The sequence below is a fragment of the Lipotes vexillifer genome, unplaced genomic scaffold (assembly GCF_000442215.2).
Source record: "Lipotes vexillifer unplaced genomic scaffold, Lipotes_vexillifer_v1.1 scaffold272, whole genome shotgun sequence".
NCBI lineage: Eukaryota > Metazoa > Chordata > Mammalia > Artiodactyla > Lipotidae > Lipotes > Lipotes vexillifer.
In genome coordinates, this window is record NW_006772469.1 from 196,532 (window position 1) to 215,638 (window position 19,107).

The window sequence follows — 19,107 nt, forward strand, 5'->3', positions numbered from 1 at the left end:
CTCTTTCCGCTAAATTGGTGGTATAACTGGTTTTACCACGTTTATGGCTGAAACTGCATTTATGTTTTCTTGAAGACAATGTGTAATTAGTGAATGAATCTTAGACTCAGTTTACACAAGCTCTTTGGTCTGCCCATCACCTCAGAATGCTTACTCACTTTATAATCTCCCATAGAGTTTTTACTTTTTCTATAATAAATATATCTTTCTGAAACCTATTGTATCCTCCCACCTCTGCATCTTTCTTCATGGGAGAGAACAGAATCAAAGTGTCATAGGGGAGACCAAAAAATGTTGGTGAGAATCAGGAGGGCAAAAGAACAATAAGAACTCATGGGTATTTAGAGCTTTAGGTATCCAGAGTGATAGTCTGGAGCCAAACTGCTTGGGTTTGAATTCCAGCTCTGCCATTTTTTTGCCTGTGTGGCCTTGGGCAAATTACTGTCTCTATGAAGTTGTGCCTATCTCATAGGTTTATTGTGAGAATCAAAACTATTGTAGGACAGCACCTGGCACAGAGTAAGCACTATGAATTTGTTATTGTTTTCATTATCACCATTATTAATATTGTCTTATAACAACTCTAAGAGGTAGATGATGTTCTTTCCCCTCTTTTGTAGATGAGGAGCACTGAGGCTTCAAGTTTAATATACTTTAGTGTCTAGTGTCACTTACTAGGAGCAGACATTGAACCTTCTTCACTGCAGGAACCCTCCTCATCTATAGGGGTGCCCTGCAGATTCCTATCAGTGAATACGATACCTAAAATGCAGACTTACAGCCAAGGAAATTTTGACACTGACACAAAATGGTATAGGTGGTTACACATCTTTCTCTTTAGAATTCTTTTTTAAATGGAACCTTCATTTCTACTTGTACCAGGAAAATGCCTGGGAAGTAGTGATCTTTTTTTCTATCAGGGCAGGATCAGCTAGCTACTCCTCTGTCCCTCTGAGCTATACTGATAGGTCCAGGGAAAAGGAAGTGGTTAAACCCATTGTGTTTTAACCTCTTCGTGCATCTGTTTCCTCATCTGTAAAATAGGAATAATAATAGTGCCTACTTTACAAGGGTGTCTTTGAGGATTAAATGAGTTTGTATATATAAAGCATTTAGAACACTGCTTGACATTTCACAAACATTTAGAAAATGGCATTGTTACAATTGTTTTAGATGGGACACACTGAATATGAGTCTGTCCAGGACAACCTGAATTCAGGTCTAGACTGGTCATTTCTGATTTTTAGCCTCTCCTTGCCTTGCCTTTTCTGTGTGTTTAAGCCCCTTTTGGAAAAGCCTTCCTGAGTTTTTCCTACTCCATCCCCCGTTAACTTGGGTGGCACTGTTTTATGCCTTTATAGCATCCTGTACTTTCCCTGTTGTTGAATTGATCTATTTCAGTGTTATTTACTTAACTGTGTTTCTTCCTTTTGCTTTATAAGCTGTGTGAAGGCAGAAATCAGCCCTCACTTAGTGACCATTGTATTCCCAATTCCTGGAACAGCTCTGGTACAAAATATGTGCTTTATAAATATTTGCAAATGAATAAAGCTTAAATTTAATGAAGCTTAAACATAATCATAATGACTTTGTCATTTGACCATTTTTGTACAGGATCTGATTTTTCTTTAGCCACATGTCCTATTTATTCCACTTTTTGAGGAGGAAGAAATTATCCTCTACCCTTCTAAGTTAAGTCTAAGAATTAAGTTGACATGAGACAGATTAATAGGAAAAAAATCAAACAAAAATTTAATAGCATGTGTGGGTGAGAGAGACCCAGGAAGACTGAGTAACTCACCAAAATGGCCAAAATACTCTCACCTTAAATATCTTCAGCTAAAGACACAGCAGGATATTGGGGGTAGTGGTTTGGGACTTAAAAGGGGAGGAAGGTAATTCACTGGAGATAGAAAAGTAAATGTTTGGTAAACGGTCATCTCTGGTCTCTAGGCCCTATCAAGTTTCCCCACCACACCTAGCCCATATTTTTGGCAGATATCTGATGATAGGTCTACTCTGGTAACATTCTTGAAAATGTTCTCGAATCTTCTGTTTCTTAAAAATAATCGGCCTAAATTAATCCTCATGCCAAAGGGACACATTTGTGGGGTGGCACTCTTATATTGCTAACATACACTCTTATATTACTAATAGGAAAGAAAAGCTCAGAATTTAGCTAATAGGTACAATATCCAAACATTTGTTGAAAGATTTTCTTTTGAAAATAGGATATCTACTATAGGTCATGTGTGAAGGCTCCTATCCCTACAATTTATTTGGTTTTAGCTTAATTTCATCTAGTTTATGGGCTGAGTACCAAGAACTAATCCCATTTGTGCATGTAGTAGCAAAATATTTTAAAAAATAGTAGGTTAATCCTCCTTTCCCCCCAAACCATTTTATTATATTGTATTAACAACAATAAAGAAAGTTTTATTAAAGTTTTTTGAGGAGGTAATACATGCAGATGATACAAAATTTAAAAACGTGTAAGGGTATAGAGTGAAAACTACGTCTTCCACCCCTTTTTCCCAACCAACCAGTTTTCTTCCCCAAAGGCAACTCTCAGTATCAGTTTCTAATGTTTCCTTCCTGACATAGTTTATGAACATACATTCAAATGTATGTATTTGTTTTATATGTGTATGCATGTGCTTACACACACACACACACACACACACACAGACGTATAGGAAAACTCTTCAGCTTGCCCTCCATAGGAACTGGAACATTTGCAACCTCATCAGACATGTATGACTGTCCAGCTCCCCAGAGTATGTTGTCAGCCTTTGGGTTGTGCCAGTCTGCTAGGTGGAAAATGTTATCTCAATGTAATTTTCATGTGTATTTATCAAAGTTGAGTATCTTTTCATTGGTATAAGAGCCATTTGTATTTTCTATTATGTTTTTTGTCCATTTTTCGATCAGGCTTTTGATCTGTCTTCAGTTTCTGGGAACCCTATATATTAGGGAGAATAGTCCTCTGTTATATGAGTTGCAAGCTTATTTTCCCAGTTTTGTCATGTGTTTTTGACTTTGTGTTCCTTACTTCTTTTGGATACAGCATTTCAAACAAATGAAAACAGCTAACTTAATCTGTACTTTTTTTGTCTTTTTATTTTGCTTAGGAACCTGGCTACTGTATCTGCCATGTACTTGGAGCATTGGTCTGGCAGCTGAACCAGGTTGTTTTCCAGATTGGTACATGTTATCCCTCTTTGGCACCGGAGCTGTTCTGATGCGTGGAGCAGGCTGTACTATTAATGACATGTGGGACCAGGACTACGATAAAAAGGTAGATTCGTGCCAGAAAGGAACAGAGAGGCTCCTCTCAATTCTGCAGAGTAAGATGGTGGCATCACTTTTGAATGCCACATAAAGCAACAGGATCGTTTAGTGTCCTCACTGAAATCCAGCGTAAGAAGTGCCAGTATCAGTTGAATAGCTGGTGTTGCAAAATGAGGTGTGCTTCCTTTCTCAACAGAGGAGCGGCCATGGGGGCAAGGTGTGTACATCATTTTTAGAAAATGAATTAGAATTTGGAAGGCCAGAGAAAGGATGTTGGGAGTGAAGGTGAAAATTCCATCCTGAACCTTTGGATGTCTAAAAGAACTGTCATCCCTTCCTTTGAGAAGCCATATGTTGGAGCCATAACTATTCAGATGTAAATCAGATCTTAATTTAAATGAATCAAGGCAGCCCTATTAGCATTTGCTATAATTATTTCTTTTAAAAACGTTATTTTTTTCTCCTTAGAAAAATAATACGTTTATTCTGAAAAATTCAGACAGTACAAAAATAGAAAGGATAGAAAATGCAAGTCTTCCTTATCACCTCCCCCAAGCCCCCAGAAAAAACTTCATTTAAAGTTTGATACATCATATTTCTCTAGATTATTTTCTATGCATGTTCTAATGCATGCGTGTAATTATATCTTTGTTCTTCAGTAGACCATTATTTTCTCAAGGGAATGGTCTGTCTTGTTTGCCTTTTATTCCAGCAGCCATACTATAACAAGTATAAAATCATTAAATGTTTGAGTAAATAATCAAGTAAACGTTCAATTTATAAGAAATCCAGGGTGAATTATGTGAAGTAAATAATCATGTGACGCTCACATAAAGTGAATAATCTTCCCTGGTTTGCCTTTCATATAAGTCTTAGTTTTCCTTAAGCAAAGCACACCCATAATGATTTTTAGCTTATAGAACAGTGTCACATTAATAATTTTTAAATTCAAAAACATTTATTGAATACCTGCTGTCTCTGAGACACAGTGACAGGTTCTAGGATTGTGTGGATGAAAGACAAGATTGCTGACTTCAGTTTAGTAGCTATCAAGAGATGGTGTCCACAAGGGCACTTACTGCAGACCACCTACCTTACCTTAGCATAATGCAGGGGGTTAGAGAGAAGTTTTGATGGGGTGAGGTGGGGTAAGGTGACTTTGGAACTATGACAGACTAAGATGGCGAAAAAAGCCTGGACAGGAGGGTGAAGGTCATTCTAGGCAGAGGAAACAGCAGACACAGAGGCATCGCTGTGAGATAAAATATATTATGCTTGACAACTGCAACTATGTAGTTTGTGTGTGGCTGGAGGGTAGGATAGTGGCAGAGTGGCAGGTGATGCATGGTAAAGGCATCTCTATGTCTCACTGACCATTGGGATGCTTTGATCTATGCCAGGAGATGCGTACTTTCTTGTTTTGGGGGTTTGCACATCCTGGTCAGTTTTTCATCTGCATGACCATATGAATGAGGCTTCTGGCCAGTATCACTTCAAAATAATTATTGAACACATTTAGAGCAGCCTAATGTCAAAATCCTGGTTGTGATATTGTACTGTAAAGTTTTGCAAGATGTTACCCTTGGGGAAAACTAGATAAAGGATACATAGGATCTCTATATTTCTTATAATACAGAGATTTTTTTTTTAAAAATTGCATGTGAATCTACAATTATCTCAAAAGAAGTTTAATTAAAGAATAACATAATCAAACCAACCAACATTTTCTACTTTTTTAATTAACAAAATAGAGCCATTTCAGTTTTGTCTTAAGTGATTTTTATACTCACTAGATAAAAGGGAACTGGTTAGATATCTTACACATCCCCCGTGCCATTTTTCTCTGATTAGAGGAATCCAGAGTCTATGTTGACATACAACAAAGCACTTAAATGAGTATTTTATAGCTATGGTTTTGCTAACATGAATTTTAAAATGTTATGAGCATCTCTTTTACAGAATGGGTTAAAAATCTTGGTCAAATTGTAACGCTTACCTTACATTTTCTTAAAGACAGTATGTTTATGGCTGAGGGTTTTGCTTAATATGTTAGATGACTAAGTAAATTGCTAATACATTAAATGGTAAGTGAATTTTGCTATTAGGTTATTTGGGTTAACTGTGTTTTGTTGATGATGTATGTAATCTGCTAGTCATGCGATAAACATTAGGTCCAATAAACATTGAAATAATATCAATGCACAGGTGTTAATGATTTGGTTTTGTAAGCTGTGAGCATTCTAGTTTCATAGAAACCACATAGAATATGTTTTTTGATCATCATATTGCATCATTTTTATTCTTTTGATGGAGTGCTTGTTTTTCACCTCTCGAGTTTAGCCAGGCAATTACCATTGTACTGAAGGGGCAGTGTTGTGGTTAGTACTGTGGTTGGCGGGACTGGACTGACTGTGCTACCTTAGTATCTGTGACCTTGGAAAGTTACTGAGCCTCTCTGCCTCAGTTTCCTAAAACTTAGAAATGGCAAGAACTTGTGAGTGGCTAAAAGAGAGTTGTTACAAGGATTCAATGATGTGATGCATATATAGCTCTTAGATTATTAGCATTCAAATACTGGCAGGAATAATCATAATATCCTAAATCAAATATAAGAACATAAATATTATTCCCACTTGAAGCTACAGGGACCAAATCAAGGATGAGATATCCAGTTCTGGCACTAAGCAAGATGAGTCATTACAGTTTTTGACAAACTGTTTTATTGCACAGTGAAGCATGCTATAAATTGGGTCAGCAAATTTCTTCTGTAAAGGACCAGATAGTAAATATTTTAGGCTTTGTGGGCCACACAGTCTTTGTTGCAACTACTGCACTCTGTTACAGCGTGAAAGCAGCCACATACAATATGTAAAAAAATGGGTGTGTCTCTTTCAATAAAATTTTATTTGTGGACACTGAAATTTGAATTTTGTATTTTCATGTGGCACAATACATTACTCTTTCTTTGTTTATTTTCAACCACCAAAAAAAGTAAAAACCATTGTTAGCTCGTGGTTCCAACCAAAAACAGACAGAAAGCTGGATTTGGCTCACAGGCCATAGTTTGCTAAACCTTGCTATAAATCATACAAAAATATGTTATATTAATTATAGTTAACATTTATTGCATCAGGCATTGCATTCACTCTGTAAGGTAGGTGCTATTATTACGTCTCCCTCTCTTTCTGTTTTTCCTTAAATAGGTAAATAACCTAAGCCTGAGGGAGGTCAAGTAACTTGGCAGAATTCACACAGCCAATAAGTGATGGAATTGAATTCAAATGCTAGGCTCTCTAATCCCAGATCCTGAGTTCTTAACTTCCAGCAATGCTGAAAATTTTGGTTATGCTCTTTATTTGTGGTTGAATTTAGAATAATCACATTTCATGATCTCTTGGAAGGAAAATAACAATATATATTATTTGTTCACATAATTGCTCTACCTATATTCTTACAGTGAGTTTGCCCTTTATATATGGGTGCAGTTAATATAAGATTACAGCCCCATTCCTACATAGACTGGCAAAAGCACTCCCACTTTCAAACTCAGATAATCTGTCTTCTTTCTTCATGTCTGATATCTGATTGCAGTGCTTCCCATACTCAAAGCATTTACATGATATCAGCCTTATCTAACATGCTGTGCACTTTCCTCTTTCCTGAGAATTCTTATTATTTTTGTCCCTCTTTGCTCCATGGAAATTGAACATATACTTGCTAAGCTGGATAGGTAAATAGTTAGATTACGAAATTGCTTTGTTTGTTTGGAGATGGGGATGGGAGATGGAAAGAAAGAGGAAAGAATGGTGGGAATTTTTAGTTCTTTTCAATGCTATTTTAAATAGAAGTTTTGATTCATGGTAGTACTTCCAGTGTTCACCTTTTATTCATATTTCTGCCTTAGTACGTACCATGGGCCAGTCTCTTGAGTAAATGTTTAAGTAAATGATGGAACTATTCCCCGATGCTAAGGTATCTGTTTTTATGTTGTTAAGGTTACAAGAACAGCAAGTCGCCCAATAGCTGCTGGAGACATTTCAACTTTTCAATCCTTTGTTTTTCTTGGGGGACAGCTGACCTTGGCACTGGGTGTTCTTCTGTGTCTGAATTACTACAGGTACAGTATATTTTTTTTTCATAATCATGTAAAAAATCTTTCCTTTGGCATAGAAGTACATATAAAATAAAATAGAAATATCTGTATTACAAAGTTGTTTATTACCTAATCAAGCATCTGTAAAGTTAGCAATGTAAGTCACCACACAATGTAAAGTCAAGAATGCTTTCAGCCAAAGGAATGAAGAGATCAGCGTTTTGTTTATTCTGCACCACCTCCAGTACTTGCACTATGTGTTCCCTAAAGGACTCAAGACACTTTTCCTAGGTTTTCTAGGTGCATGCTTGGGAGTGTGTGTATATACCCATTTGTATAATTTTATTTATCCTGGTAGTATCTCTGAAGCATTAGAGGCAGAAGTGGTTATGCTTACTTTGCAAAAAGAGGAACTGGGTCTTTCCCAGAGTCGTATTCCTAATCAATGACAGAAGAAAAAAGAACTCATTCTTACACTTCTTAAACAGAGACAAAATTAGACATTTGTGTACCAGATGGCTGCTTACATAGTGCTTCAATAAGACAAAAAAGAGGAGTTCAGCAAATAAGCATGTTTTATAGAGACTAGACTTAATTGCATATCTTGTTCTGATAGCTTCAGTCAAGTGAAAACACTTTGAAAGGTTATTCCTGGAGGGGTAGTGTCAAGTGAGCTGTGAGCTTCCTAAAAACATCTTATCTGACTGTCATCCCTTCGTAGGTACTTTGTGACCTTATCCTCTTCTAGAGAAGTAACCCCTTGTGCATACAGGGAGGGGTATCTTGACTCTAATTCTCTGTTAGGACATCTCAGTTTACTAGCTATCTTAATGTTTGAAAGCAAAATTTAGGCAGTAGCACATGGGGAGTATTATGTTGGATACTGGGGCCAGATGCCTTAGCTTTGCTTCCTGACCCTGCTACTGACTAGCTGTATAACAATTGTCAAATTACTTTCTCTCTTTGACTTTAGTTTTTTCATCTGCAAAAAAACAAGTAGAATAAAACTACCTGCCTCATAAGGTTGTGGTAAAGGTTATAATGAGTTAACATATGTAGATCAGTTAAAGCAGTCCTAATACATGAAAGCAATATATGTGTTAGCTATTCTTATTTTGTTTCATTGTTTGTAACACTTAAGATATTTTCTAATCACCCTTTATGTTAATTAAAGTCCAGGAATAAAGGTCTAGGAAGAGAATTTTACATAACAAAATATACAATTTAGATAAATCATTTCCTCATTAGTGTTGCTATTGTTGTCTTATTTACCGATTTTTTTTTTTTTTTGCGATACGAGGGCCTCTCACTGTTGTGGCCTCTCCAGTTGCGGAGCACAGGCTCCGGATGCACAGGCTCAGTGGCCGTGGCTCAGTGGCCATGGCTCACAGGCCCAGCCGCTCCGCGGCATGTGGGATCCTCCTGGACCAGGGCACAAACCCGTGTCCCCTGCATCGGCAGGCGGACTCTCAACCACTGCACCACCAGGGAAGCCCCTTATTTACCGATTTTTAAGAGATGGTGATATTAATCTTTTTCATGTTTTTTCTTGATTTCAGTATAGCTCTTGGAGCAGCATCCCTACTTCTTGTCATCACCTACCCGCTAATGAAGAGAATTACATACTGGCCTCAATTAGCCTTGGGTAAGCTTGAAATAACTATAAGTATTTCCTTCAGTACCCTCAAGCTATACTTTTATATATAATATCAGTGCGTGTGGTGTGTGTGTGTGTGTGTGTGTGAGATGTGGCAGAGATAAAATGTTAAGTCAGTCATGAAATTTTCCAAACCAGGAATAGATTTTCATGTTTTAATGGAGGGCAATTAGCCATTTTTATTGGCTAAAAAATCTTGGACATCTGCTAAGATTATCGTCGTTATTATTTTCTGAAATGCTCTTAAAAATCTAGGTATGTCATGAAGAAAGAAAATTAGCCGCCTTGACTTCACCACTCTCTTTAGGTAGTTGATCTAGATGCCCTGAAGATTTGGGGGATTGGAATAGAAAGCACTCTGAGGCAGAAGAACAAGAGTTGAAGTGTGTGATAGCTCCCTTTCTGGGAAGCCTTCCTTAGACTTACCAGAAGAAAGTTAGCCAGTCCCTCCTGGGCTCCCATAGCACTCTAATGTGACACTTACTCATTTCAGTAGCACTAATTCAACAGGAAGATATTGAGAGCCTACCCTCTCTTCCCATTAATAAATTGTAAACACCTAGAAGATAAAGCATTCTTTATATATGGATGGTGCAGCATCTAACATGGTGCTTGGCACATCACAGGTATTCAATAAATATTTGTTGGCAGATAGAGGAAGATAGGTAGGTAAGTCAAAACCTATTGCAAAAATATCTACTCCTAGACTTTTCTGTTCTATTCCTAGAATAGAGTATTAAGAAAACTGGTATTTTTACTTTAAATATTTATTGAAACCCTCCCTGACTTTTACTTTGTGCCAGGAATCACACCAGGTACTAGGAAAATAAACATGACTGAAACACATCATCGTCTTGAAGGAGCAAGTCCCTCAGATACCTCAAAGTCAGTGGGTCCCAAACATCTTCTCAGAAATCCTTTTTCTCCTCCACATTGCCTATTTCCACTTAGAATCCCTCCTCCTCAGTTGATAAGTACCTCTCCTCTGTGGTCCCACAGAGCATGCATGTCAGTGTACCTGAGGGACTTGCAGGTGGAGATGTCTAGCAGGCAATTCAGTATCTAGTCTGAAGCTGAGGGAAGTGATTAGGCTTACACATAGATATTTAGGAGTTGTCACCATGTGAAGTTTGTTTACAGTCCTCAGAGAGGGTAGACTTGAAGAACAAGTGTTCCTGTCTAACTCTTGTTTCTGTAACTTAAAGGGGAAAATAGAGCAATAATGGAAAAAACACAGGAGTTTGACTCAGATAGGTCTAAGTTCAAACTCTAGCATCTAATACTATTTATCATCGGTGCCAGTCGTCATACTAGGTAGGATAAATGTTGTTCTCATGAAACCTCCTATTTATCAGGGGGATATTATTCTTTCTGTTCGCTATGTTATTTTAATTGTTAATTAACCTTTCTGGTTCTGTTTTCCTTTTTTGTAAAATGTAGCTAATAACTACCACATGAGAGACTTGAGAAAATTTAAGGGAGAAAACAGCATACACAGAGCCTAATACATAGAAGCATTTAATACATGCTGATGCCTCTCTCCTTCCCTTTGGAATTCTAAAGTACATTTAGACTTTTCTCCTCTTTCTGTTTCACTAATTATAGGGTTGACTTTTAATTGGGGAGCATTACTTGGATGGTCTGCTGTCAAGGGCTCCTGTGATCCATCTGTTTGCCTTCCTCTCTATTTTTCTGGAATTATGTGGACTCTAATATACGATACTATCTATGCTCATCAGGTAAAGAAATATTCTTTTTCATAACTTTGGCTTAACTGTTATCATTTTTTTAAGAACTTTAAAATAAGAACTAAATTAAAGGGAAAGGTTTTTTTCTTTAGGCTTTTAAAAAAAAATTGAGGTAACATCATGTGTCATGTGTACACCATTATATTTCGACTTCTGTATACACTACAGTATACTCGGCATCAAAAGTTTAGTTTCCATCCATCACCATACCATTGACCCCCTTTACCCATTTTGCCCTCCCCCTTCCCCTTTCCCCTCTGGTTACCACTAATCTATTCTGTGTATCTATGTGTTTAGTTTTATTTTGTTTGTTCGTTTATTTCTCTCTTTCTTTTAATATTCCACACATGAGTGAAATCATAGTGGTATTTGTCTTTTTCTGTCTGACTTACTTTACTTAGCATAATACCCTCAAGATCCATCTATGTTGTTGCAGTTGGCAAGATTTTATCTTCTTATGGCTGAGTAGTATTCCACTGTATGTATATACCACGTTTATCCATCCATCTGTTGATGGGCACTCACATTATTTCCATATCTTGGCTTGTAAATAACACTGCGATGAACATTGGGGTACATATATATCTTTTTGAATTAGTGTCTTTGTTTTCTTCAGGTAAATATCCAGAAGTGGAATAGCTGGATCATATGGTAGTTCTATTCTTAACTTTTTGAGGAATCTCCTTACTGTTTTTCCGTATTTATATTCCCACCAACAGTGCACAAGGGCTCCTCTTTCTCCACATCCTTGTCAACACTAGTTATATTCCTGTCTTTTAGATAGCCATTCTAACAAGCATGAGGTGATATCTCATCGTGGTTTTGGTTCGCATTTCCCTATTAATTAGTGATGTTGAACATCTTTTCACGTGCCTATTGGCCATCTATATGTCTTCCTTAGAAAATTTCTTCAGGGCGTTGTCTATTCATATCCTCTGCCCATTTTTTAATTGGGTTATTTGTTTTTTTGGTTGTTGAGTTCTTTATATATTTTGGATATTAACACCTTACTGGATATATGATTTGCCAATATCTTCTCCCATGTGGTAGATTGTCTTTTCATTTTATTGATGGTTTCCTTTGCTGTGCAGAAGCTTTTTAGTATGATGTAGGCTCATTTATTTATTTCTGCTTTTGTTTCCCTTACCTACGGAGACATATCCAGAAAGATATTGCTAATACTGATGTGAGGGAGTGTACTAACTATGTTTTCTTCTGGGAATTTTGTGGTTTCAAGTCTTACATTCAAGTCTTTAATCCTTTTTTTTTTTTTTTTTTGTGGTACACGGGCCTCTCACTGCTGTGGCCTCTCCCATTGCGGAGCACAGGCTCCGGACGCGCAGGCCCAGCGGCCATGGCCCACGGGCCCAACTGCTCTGTGGCACATGGGATCCTTCCGGATCGGGGCACGAACGCACGTCCCCTGCATCGGCAGGCGGACTCCCAACCACTGCGCCACCAGGGAAGCCCCTTTAATCCATTTTGAGTTAATTTTTATGTATGGTATAAGATAGTGGTCTAGTTTCATTTTTTGCATGTGGCTGCCCAGTTTTCCCAGCACCATTTGTTGAAGAGACTGTCCTTTTTCCATTTTATGTTCTTTGCTCCTTTGTTGTAAATTAATTGTTCATATATGGGTGGGCTTATTTCTGGGCTCTCAATTCTGTTTCCAATGATCTGTGTGTGTCTGTTTTTCTGCCAATACCATGCTGTTTTGATAACTATAGCTTTGTAGTATAATTTGAAATCAGGAAGTATGATACCTCCAGCTTTGTTGTTTTTTCTCAAGATTGCTTTGGCTTTTCAGGGTCTTTTGTGTTCCATACAAATTTTAGGATTTTTTTGTTCTATTCCTGTGAAAAATGTTGGTATTTTGATAGGGATTGTATTGAATCTGTAGATTGCTTTAGGCAGTATGGATATTTTAATAATTTTAATTCTTCAAGTCCATGAGCATGGAATATCTTTCCATTTCTGTGTGTCTTCTTCACTTCTTTTAACAATGTCTCATAGTTTTCAGAGTACAGGTCTTTCACCTCCATGGTTAAATTTATTCCTAGGTATTTTGCTGTTGTTGTTGCGATTGTAAATGAGATTATTTTCTTAATTTCTCTCTCTTCGAGCTCACTGTTAGTATATAGAAACACAACAGATTTTTGTATATTGATCTTGTACCCTACAGCTTTACTGTATGTGTTTATAATTTCTCATAGGTTTTTGGTGGCCACTTTAGGGTTTTCTATATATAAAACCATGTCACCTGCAAATAGTGATTGTTTTTCTTCTTCCTTTCCAATTTGGGTGTCTTTTATTTCTTCTTCTTGCCTAATTGCTCTAGCTGAGAATTCCAATACTATGTTGAATGAAAATGGCAAGAGTGGGCATCCTCATCTTGTTTCTGATCTTAGAAGGACAGCTTTCAGTTTTTCACCATTGAGTATGTTTGCTTTGGGTTTGTCATATATAGCCTTTATTATGTTGAGGTACATTCCCTCTGTACCCACTTTGCATGCAGCCTCTGATGTCACATGACTGTGATTACAACATTATATGGAAATGCTTACAAATAAAGTTGCTGGAGGAGACCAGTCAGCCAGATGTGAGTGTATCATCAAGACCTAGCTCTACTTAAACAGGAAGGATTTGATGGGAGAGGCAAGGAATAAACTGAGCCAGAAGTGAAATCTGAATGGATGTGGTTAGGTGTCAAGTGAGCATTTTTCCACATGTGTGATTTTAGCAAGATTGAAACTAAAATGTATAGGAAATTATTGAGATTTGAAAACTCTGAAGTAAAGAAGAGCTATGTGAAGAATTAGAGTCTGACTTCTAATTTATTAGTAAAAGTATAGTTGAAAGTCAGTATAGGGTCATAAAAGTACGATGATATGTAGAAATAGGTCTGGAAGATAATTTTAGCAGTAACATTTAACTCTGATTTGGCCTGCACATTCATTTTTGATCAACTGTTTCTGAGTTACTGTCATGTTCTTTAAAAGAGTTTCTCCTGGAATTCGATGGTAGTGATGGTTGCACAACCTTGTGAATATACTAAAACCACTGAATTACATACTTCAAAATGGTGAACTTTATGATATGTGAATTAAATCTCAGTAAAATCCAGGCAATTTCTTACTACTTTCTCATGTTAGGACAAGAGAGATGATGCTCTGATCGGGCTTAAGTCCACAGCACTGCTGTTCCGTGAAGATACCAAGCAGTGGCTCAGTGGCTTCACTGTGGCGATGCTGGGGGCACTGAGCCTGGTGGGAGTGAACATTGGTCAAACTGTGCCCTACTACACTGCCCTGGCTGCTGTAGGGGCCCATCTGGCTCACCAGGTTTGATCTTTTCCATATCTTTCCCTCTTTTTTCTTTGGTGTAAATTATAAAAATTATTTAAACAGGGCTTCCCTGGTGGCGCAGTGGTTGAGAGTCCGCCTGCCGAGGCAGGGGACACGGGTTCGTGCCCCGGTCCGGGAAGATCCCACATGCCGCGGAGCGGCTGGGCCCGTGAGCCATGGCCGCTGAGCCTGTGCGTCCGGAGCCTGTGCTCCGCAATGGGAGAGGCCCACATACCGCAAAAAAAAAAAAAAAAACCCAACCCCGCCCCCCCCCCAAAAATTATTTAAACAAAATGCCCTCTGTGTTTACCAAGCAAGTTACTTCCTTAAACAACTACTTGGCTTGTACTGCCTTGAACTGCCCCTTCCCTGCCCCAATATGTCATATAAGAAAGCTAGCTGTATTATTTTAGAGAAATAATGTAAACCTAAACCTAGATTTTTTTTTTCCTTCTAATTCTCCTAGAATTATTTCTGATGTGTGTCTAGAGAAATTTGAGCAATGTCTTAAGGTTGTGGGTTGAGTTGAATTACTCTGAAAGCAAACTGGTCAACACAACTGTATTGTTTAAATGTGGGCATCTATTGATGGTTAGCAAACTAATCATTCATATGTTTGAGTCACACTGGCACAGGGACCAAGGCAAGATAAGACACAAAATGCGAAGATGTCAGAGTTCTGCCTACACAGTAGGAAACTGCCAGGATGTTCACTCAGCACCTCAGCCCCACTTGTTTATATGGCAGGTCTACATCACTGACTTCTGTAAAATGAATGAACTAAGTAGAATTTACTTAAATAGGTTGCTTGTAAATGGACTGTATTTTTGCATCAGTATTACTGTTATTTTCTTTGAACAGAATCGAAAAGATGTTAGTAAGCCTGTATTTAGATGATCTATTTTATACAGATCAGTGCATGTGTAAGCAGGACTTGCATAACATGGTATGAAGGAAACTAAAATCTGATGTCCATAAAGTAAACCACATACTATTATCACCTTCATTGTTTTCCTCACCAGGAAAGCTAAAAGGTTTGAATTAGTGATTCCCCACATTTCACCATTTTCCTCTTCAGAATTTCTCAGCATCTCCTTTTGGTCATTACTCAGCTCCATGGGAGTTGTTATCATCAGTTGATTGTCTGGTTAGGATAATGGATGTTTAGCAATATTTAAGCGCCTGGATATTATCAGAGGAAGGCAAAAATTATGGGGATAATCACAAATACAGGAAATATTTGGAACCCACTTTATATTCTGAATTGCCTTTGTGGTCCTCTGCCTAGTCCTTGACACAGTACTTTAAGGTGGACATAGTCTTCTAGTATTTGGAGAAAGGAAATCATGATAATTTTAAGTCTGCAGGTCACATAATAAAGGATAGTTGAGGGCTTCTGATGCTTAAGTCCAGGGAAGCGTAAAATAGGGACGTGAGACTTTCTCAATATATTTGCAGGACAACTGTGGAGAAAAGAGAGTATGTTTGGTCGCTACCTGCAGATCTAGGATTTTCGGTGCCCTTCTCTATGTGGGGATGGGAGGGAGATTTTAACATGTATGGGGCTATTTTGGGGTATCATAAATAGACTGGGGAGGGACCACTACAGGCATTTAGTGAGCAAGGGCCAGGTACATTAAATATCTCTTGATGCAGTAGACAGCCCTGCACGGTAGAGAGTTGTCCTGCCCAAATGTAACTTGTTCCTCTGTTGAGAAACATTGCTCCGAAGAATAGAGCTAAACTGGAGGGTAGGAGTTGTAGAGAGCAGATTTGAGATCAATCAGTTTAAGGAAGAACTTTCAAAATAGAATTTAAAATAGCATGTGTTGCCTCTCAGAGTGTCCGTGCACCCGTCAAGTGCAAGTTTTTAGCTTAGATGACATGCATTGAGAGATATGGTAGATTTTTTCCACGTTGGAAAACAATCTGGGGTACATTAAAGGCTTCCCATTGCTTAAAATTCTATAACAAAGTGCTGTCATCTTCTTCATATTGATGTTTATTTGTGATGCCTAGAAGTCCATACTGAGTTCTAACATGGCACGTATTCTTTTCTTATAGATTTACACTCTGGACATCCACAGACCTGAGGATTGTTGGGATAAATTCACCTCCAACCGAACAATAGGACTAATAATTTTTTTAGGAATTGTCCTTGGGAATTTGTGGAAAGAAAAGGAGACAGATAAAACAAAGAAAAATATAGATAATAGAGTAGAAAATTAGCAAATTAAGTTTATCTGGGGATTTTTAAAACCAACTTTTACAAAATACTCTCAGGTCTTATTACTATACAAATCTATAACTAGATTTGAATAACAGTCTTACAATATGTTAATGAATTACAAACCAATAGATGAAGTTGTAGAGCATTTTTGCCTGGATTTTAGTTCAACTGTGTACTAGTCAAATTCTTCCCTGTCATAGAAACCAGGAACTCTTCAGGATTTGCGATCACCTGGAGTATTTAAGTTATAATTCTCATCTGCAGTTACAGGAATTATATGAGTTTTGGCACTTTAGGAAAAAACTTGATGTGTGTCTCATCTAAATGACTGTCTTTGTAGGAAAATGGGCTCTCTTTTTAGGGCAAAATAAAGGCTGCTAGAGGAAGTTGAGGCTTATTGTTCTTTGCGTTGACCTTTACTTACTGCCAAAAGCTGTAATTCAGGAAACCGTTCTGTTTTTTATATTTTAGCAGAATTTAAATCAGTAAATAAAATTTTTTACCTGTTATACCTGTACATACTGCTGTTTGTTACCAACCCTGACATTTATTTGAGAGGTCTCTGTATACAACCATAGTGACCAGAATGGGCAGACAGTCACTAATGATGATTTTAATTTCTATTTATTTATTTTTTATCTCAGGTGATTGTAATTGATAGGATAGCGGTATATTGGCTAGGTGTAGTAACTGTTTCTTTCCTTACCCCCTTCAGAATATTCTCAACACAGCAGCCACAATGATTTTCTTAAAACCTCTATTAAGGTCATGTCATTCTTCTTCTCAGAACCCTCCAGGATCTTCCCAGGTCACTCAGTACAAGCTAAAAGTCTTGTCACCTGCTAGGCCCACCATGATCTGGCCTTGTCTGTGGCTGCTGCCCTCACACCCCTCTGCAGCCCTGCTGGCCTCCGCACTGCGCCTCAACAGGCTGGACAGACTCGACTGAGGGCCTTTACATGTACAATTTCCTTTGCCTACAGTGCTCTCCTTGAATTATGTCTTAGTCCTTCACTGCAGGTCTTTTCCTAAATGTCACCTTCTCAAAGAGGCTTTTCTTAGCCGTTGTTTCTAAAATTTCATTTACAGGCCCTTCCCTGGTGGTGCAGTGGTTAAGAATCTGCCTGCCAATGCAGGGGACACGGGTTCCAGCCCTGGTCCGGGAAGATCCCACATGCTGTGGGGCAACTAAGCCTGTGCACCACAACTACTGAGCCTGCGCTCTAGAGCCCGCAAGCCACAACTGTTGAGCCTGTGCTCTAGAGCCCGGGAGCCACAACTACTGAAGCCCACGCGCCTAGAGCCTGTGCTCTGCAACAAGAGAAGCCACCGCAATGAGAAGCCCGCACACCGTCACGAAGAGTAGCTCCCGCTCACCACAACTAGAGAAAGCCCACACACAGCAACGAAGACCCAATGCAGCCCAAAATAAATAAATTTTAAAAAATAAGTAAAATATATTTTAAAAATTCATTTACAGATACTACCTACACTACCTATATTATTGGGGTTTTTTTCTCTTCACAACTTACCACTCTCAACCTAAAATATGTTTTACTTGATTTAAGTGGCTGTCATGAACAGTGGGGTGTAGTGTGTTTACTGCTGCCCACAATGGAGATGGGTTATGGGCAGCAGTAAACGCAAAATTGCTTAATGATGGTAGTGAGGATGATGTGATGCAGCTGACAGAGAGCACTTAAACATGCCAGGCATGGATAAATGAGCATAGGAAAATGTATTTAACTGCTTATTTGGCAAACACTAAACCACTGAGTGTGAGTGTTCAGACTTCAGACAGTAGTAGCAGCTGTAATTGTACTCTGCTATAGCAGCAATGAGTTGAAGAGAAGAAATAGAAACTTTGTACCCTAATTTTAGGGAAATACATTTGGTCACTATTTTATCTAATCCTGACACTGTACCAGGATACATAAAATTTAAATCTTTGTTGATTTCTGTTTTCTTACAAATATCATCCAACCCCACCCCCCCAAAAAGATTTACTTAGCAAAATTTACACAATTTTTCTAGAAAATATAGTAATAATAAAAAATAGGGAGTTTAAACAGATGGGGGATATCTTCAACAATGAATGAAGTGAGAACCAGGGGGAAAAATTGGGCTTAGAAAAGGGTTATGCCTCTTAAAAATATACCACTTCTCATAGCAGAAAAATGTTGATCTCTAAATGCCTTTTTTGCAGGTGTTAAGGTCTGGAAGAATGTTGGCCAGGATAAGTGGCAGAGGAGCAGAGCCAAAAGGAATCTGTTTTTCCCTTATACAGCAGAAACCAACACAACATTGTAAAGCAGTTATACTCCAATAAAGATATTATAAAAAATTATCTTGCTCTCAAAAAGCTGCTTAAGCTTAATTTAATTATTTTAGTTCCTTTTCATTTCTCCCCACCAGGTAGAAAGGCTGAGAAAGTAATATAAATGGGTAAGGGGCAGTTAAGGGGGAAAAACTGAAATAGATTATTTGCCTCTAAAATCACAGACTTTAAGCAATTCAGGGTTGGAAAGAAGTACATCCGTCATCTGTCTGGTATCAGGGTTGTCTATCTCCTGTGTAGTCATGACGGGAATTATAATTTAAGATAAGTGAAACTACCACTCTTGTCTTGGGAAATTTGATCAATGGAGTGGGCCCTTGCCCTAGTTTTCTGCTGTAGAGTCACCGTGAGGTTGTAAAGAGCAAGCATGTGAAAGAACTTTGTAAGCTGAACACTTACCTAATAT

At 38.0% G+C, this 19,107-nt stretch overlaps 1 protein-coding gene across 1 annotated transcript in view; it reads left to right on the plus strand.

Annotated features, from left to right (window-relative positions):
• COQ2 (coenzyme Q2, polyprenyltransferase) overlaps window positions 1-16,409 on the plus strand; it is a 17,768-nt gene extending 1,359 nt beyond the window's left edge. The window contains exons 2-7 of the mRNA XM_007447531.1: window positions 3,132-3,298; window positions 7,287-7,408; window positions 8,944-9,029; window positions 10,647-10,780; window positions 13,942-14,130; window positions 16,198-16,409. Coding sequence (XP_007447593.1) covers window positions 3,132-3,298; window positions 7,287-7,408; window positions 8,944-9,029; window positions 10,647-10,780; window positions 13,942-14,130; window positions 16,198-16,362 — 863 coding nt within the window. The 3' untranslated portion in view covers window positions 16,363-16,409. The remainder of the gene's footprint in view (window positions 1-3,131; window positions 3,299-7,286; window positions 7,409-8,943; window positions 9,030-10,646; window positions 10,781-13,941; window positions 14,131-16,197) is intronic.
• The last annotated feature ends 2,698 nt before the right edge of the window (window positions 16,410-19,107 follow it).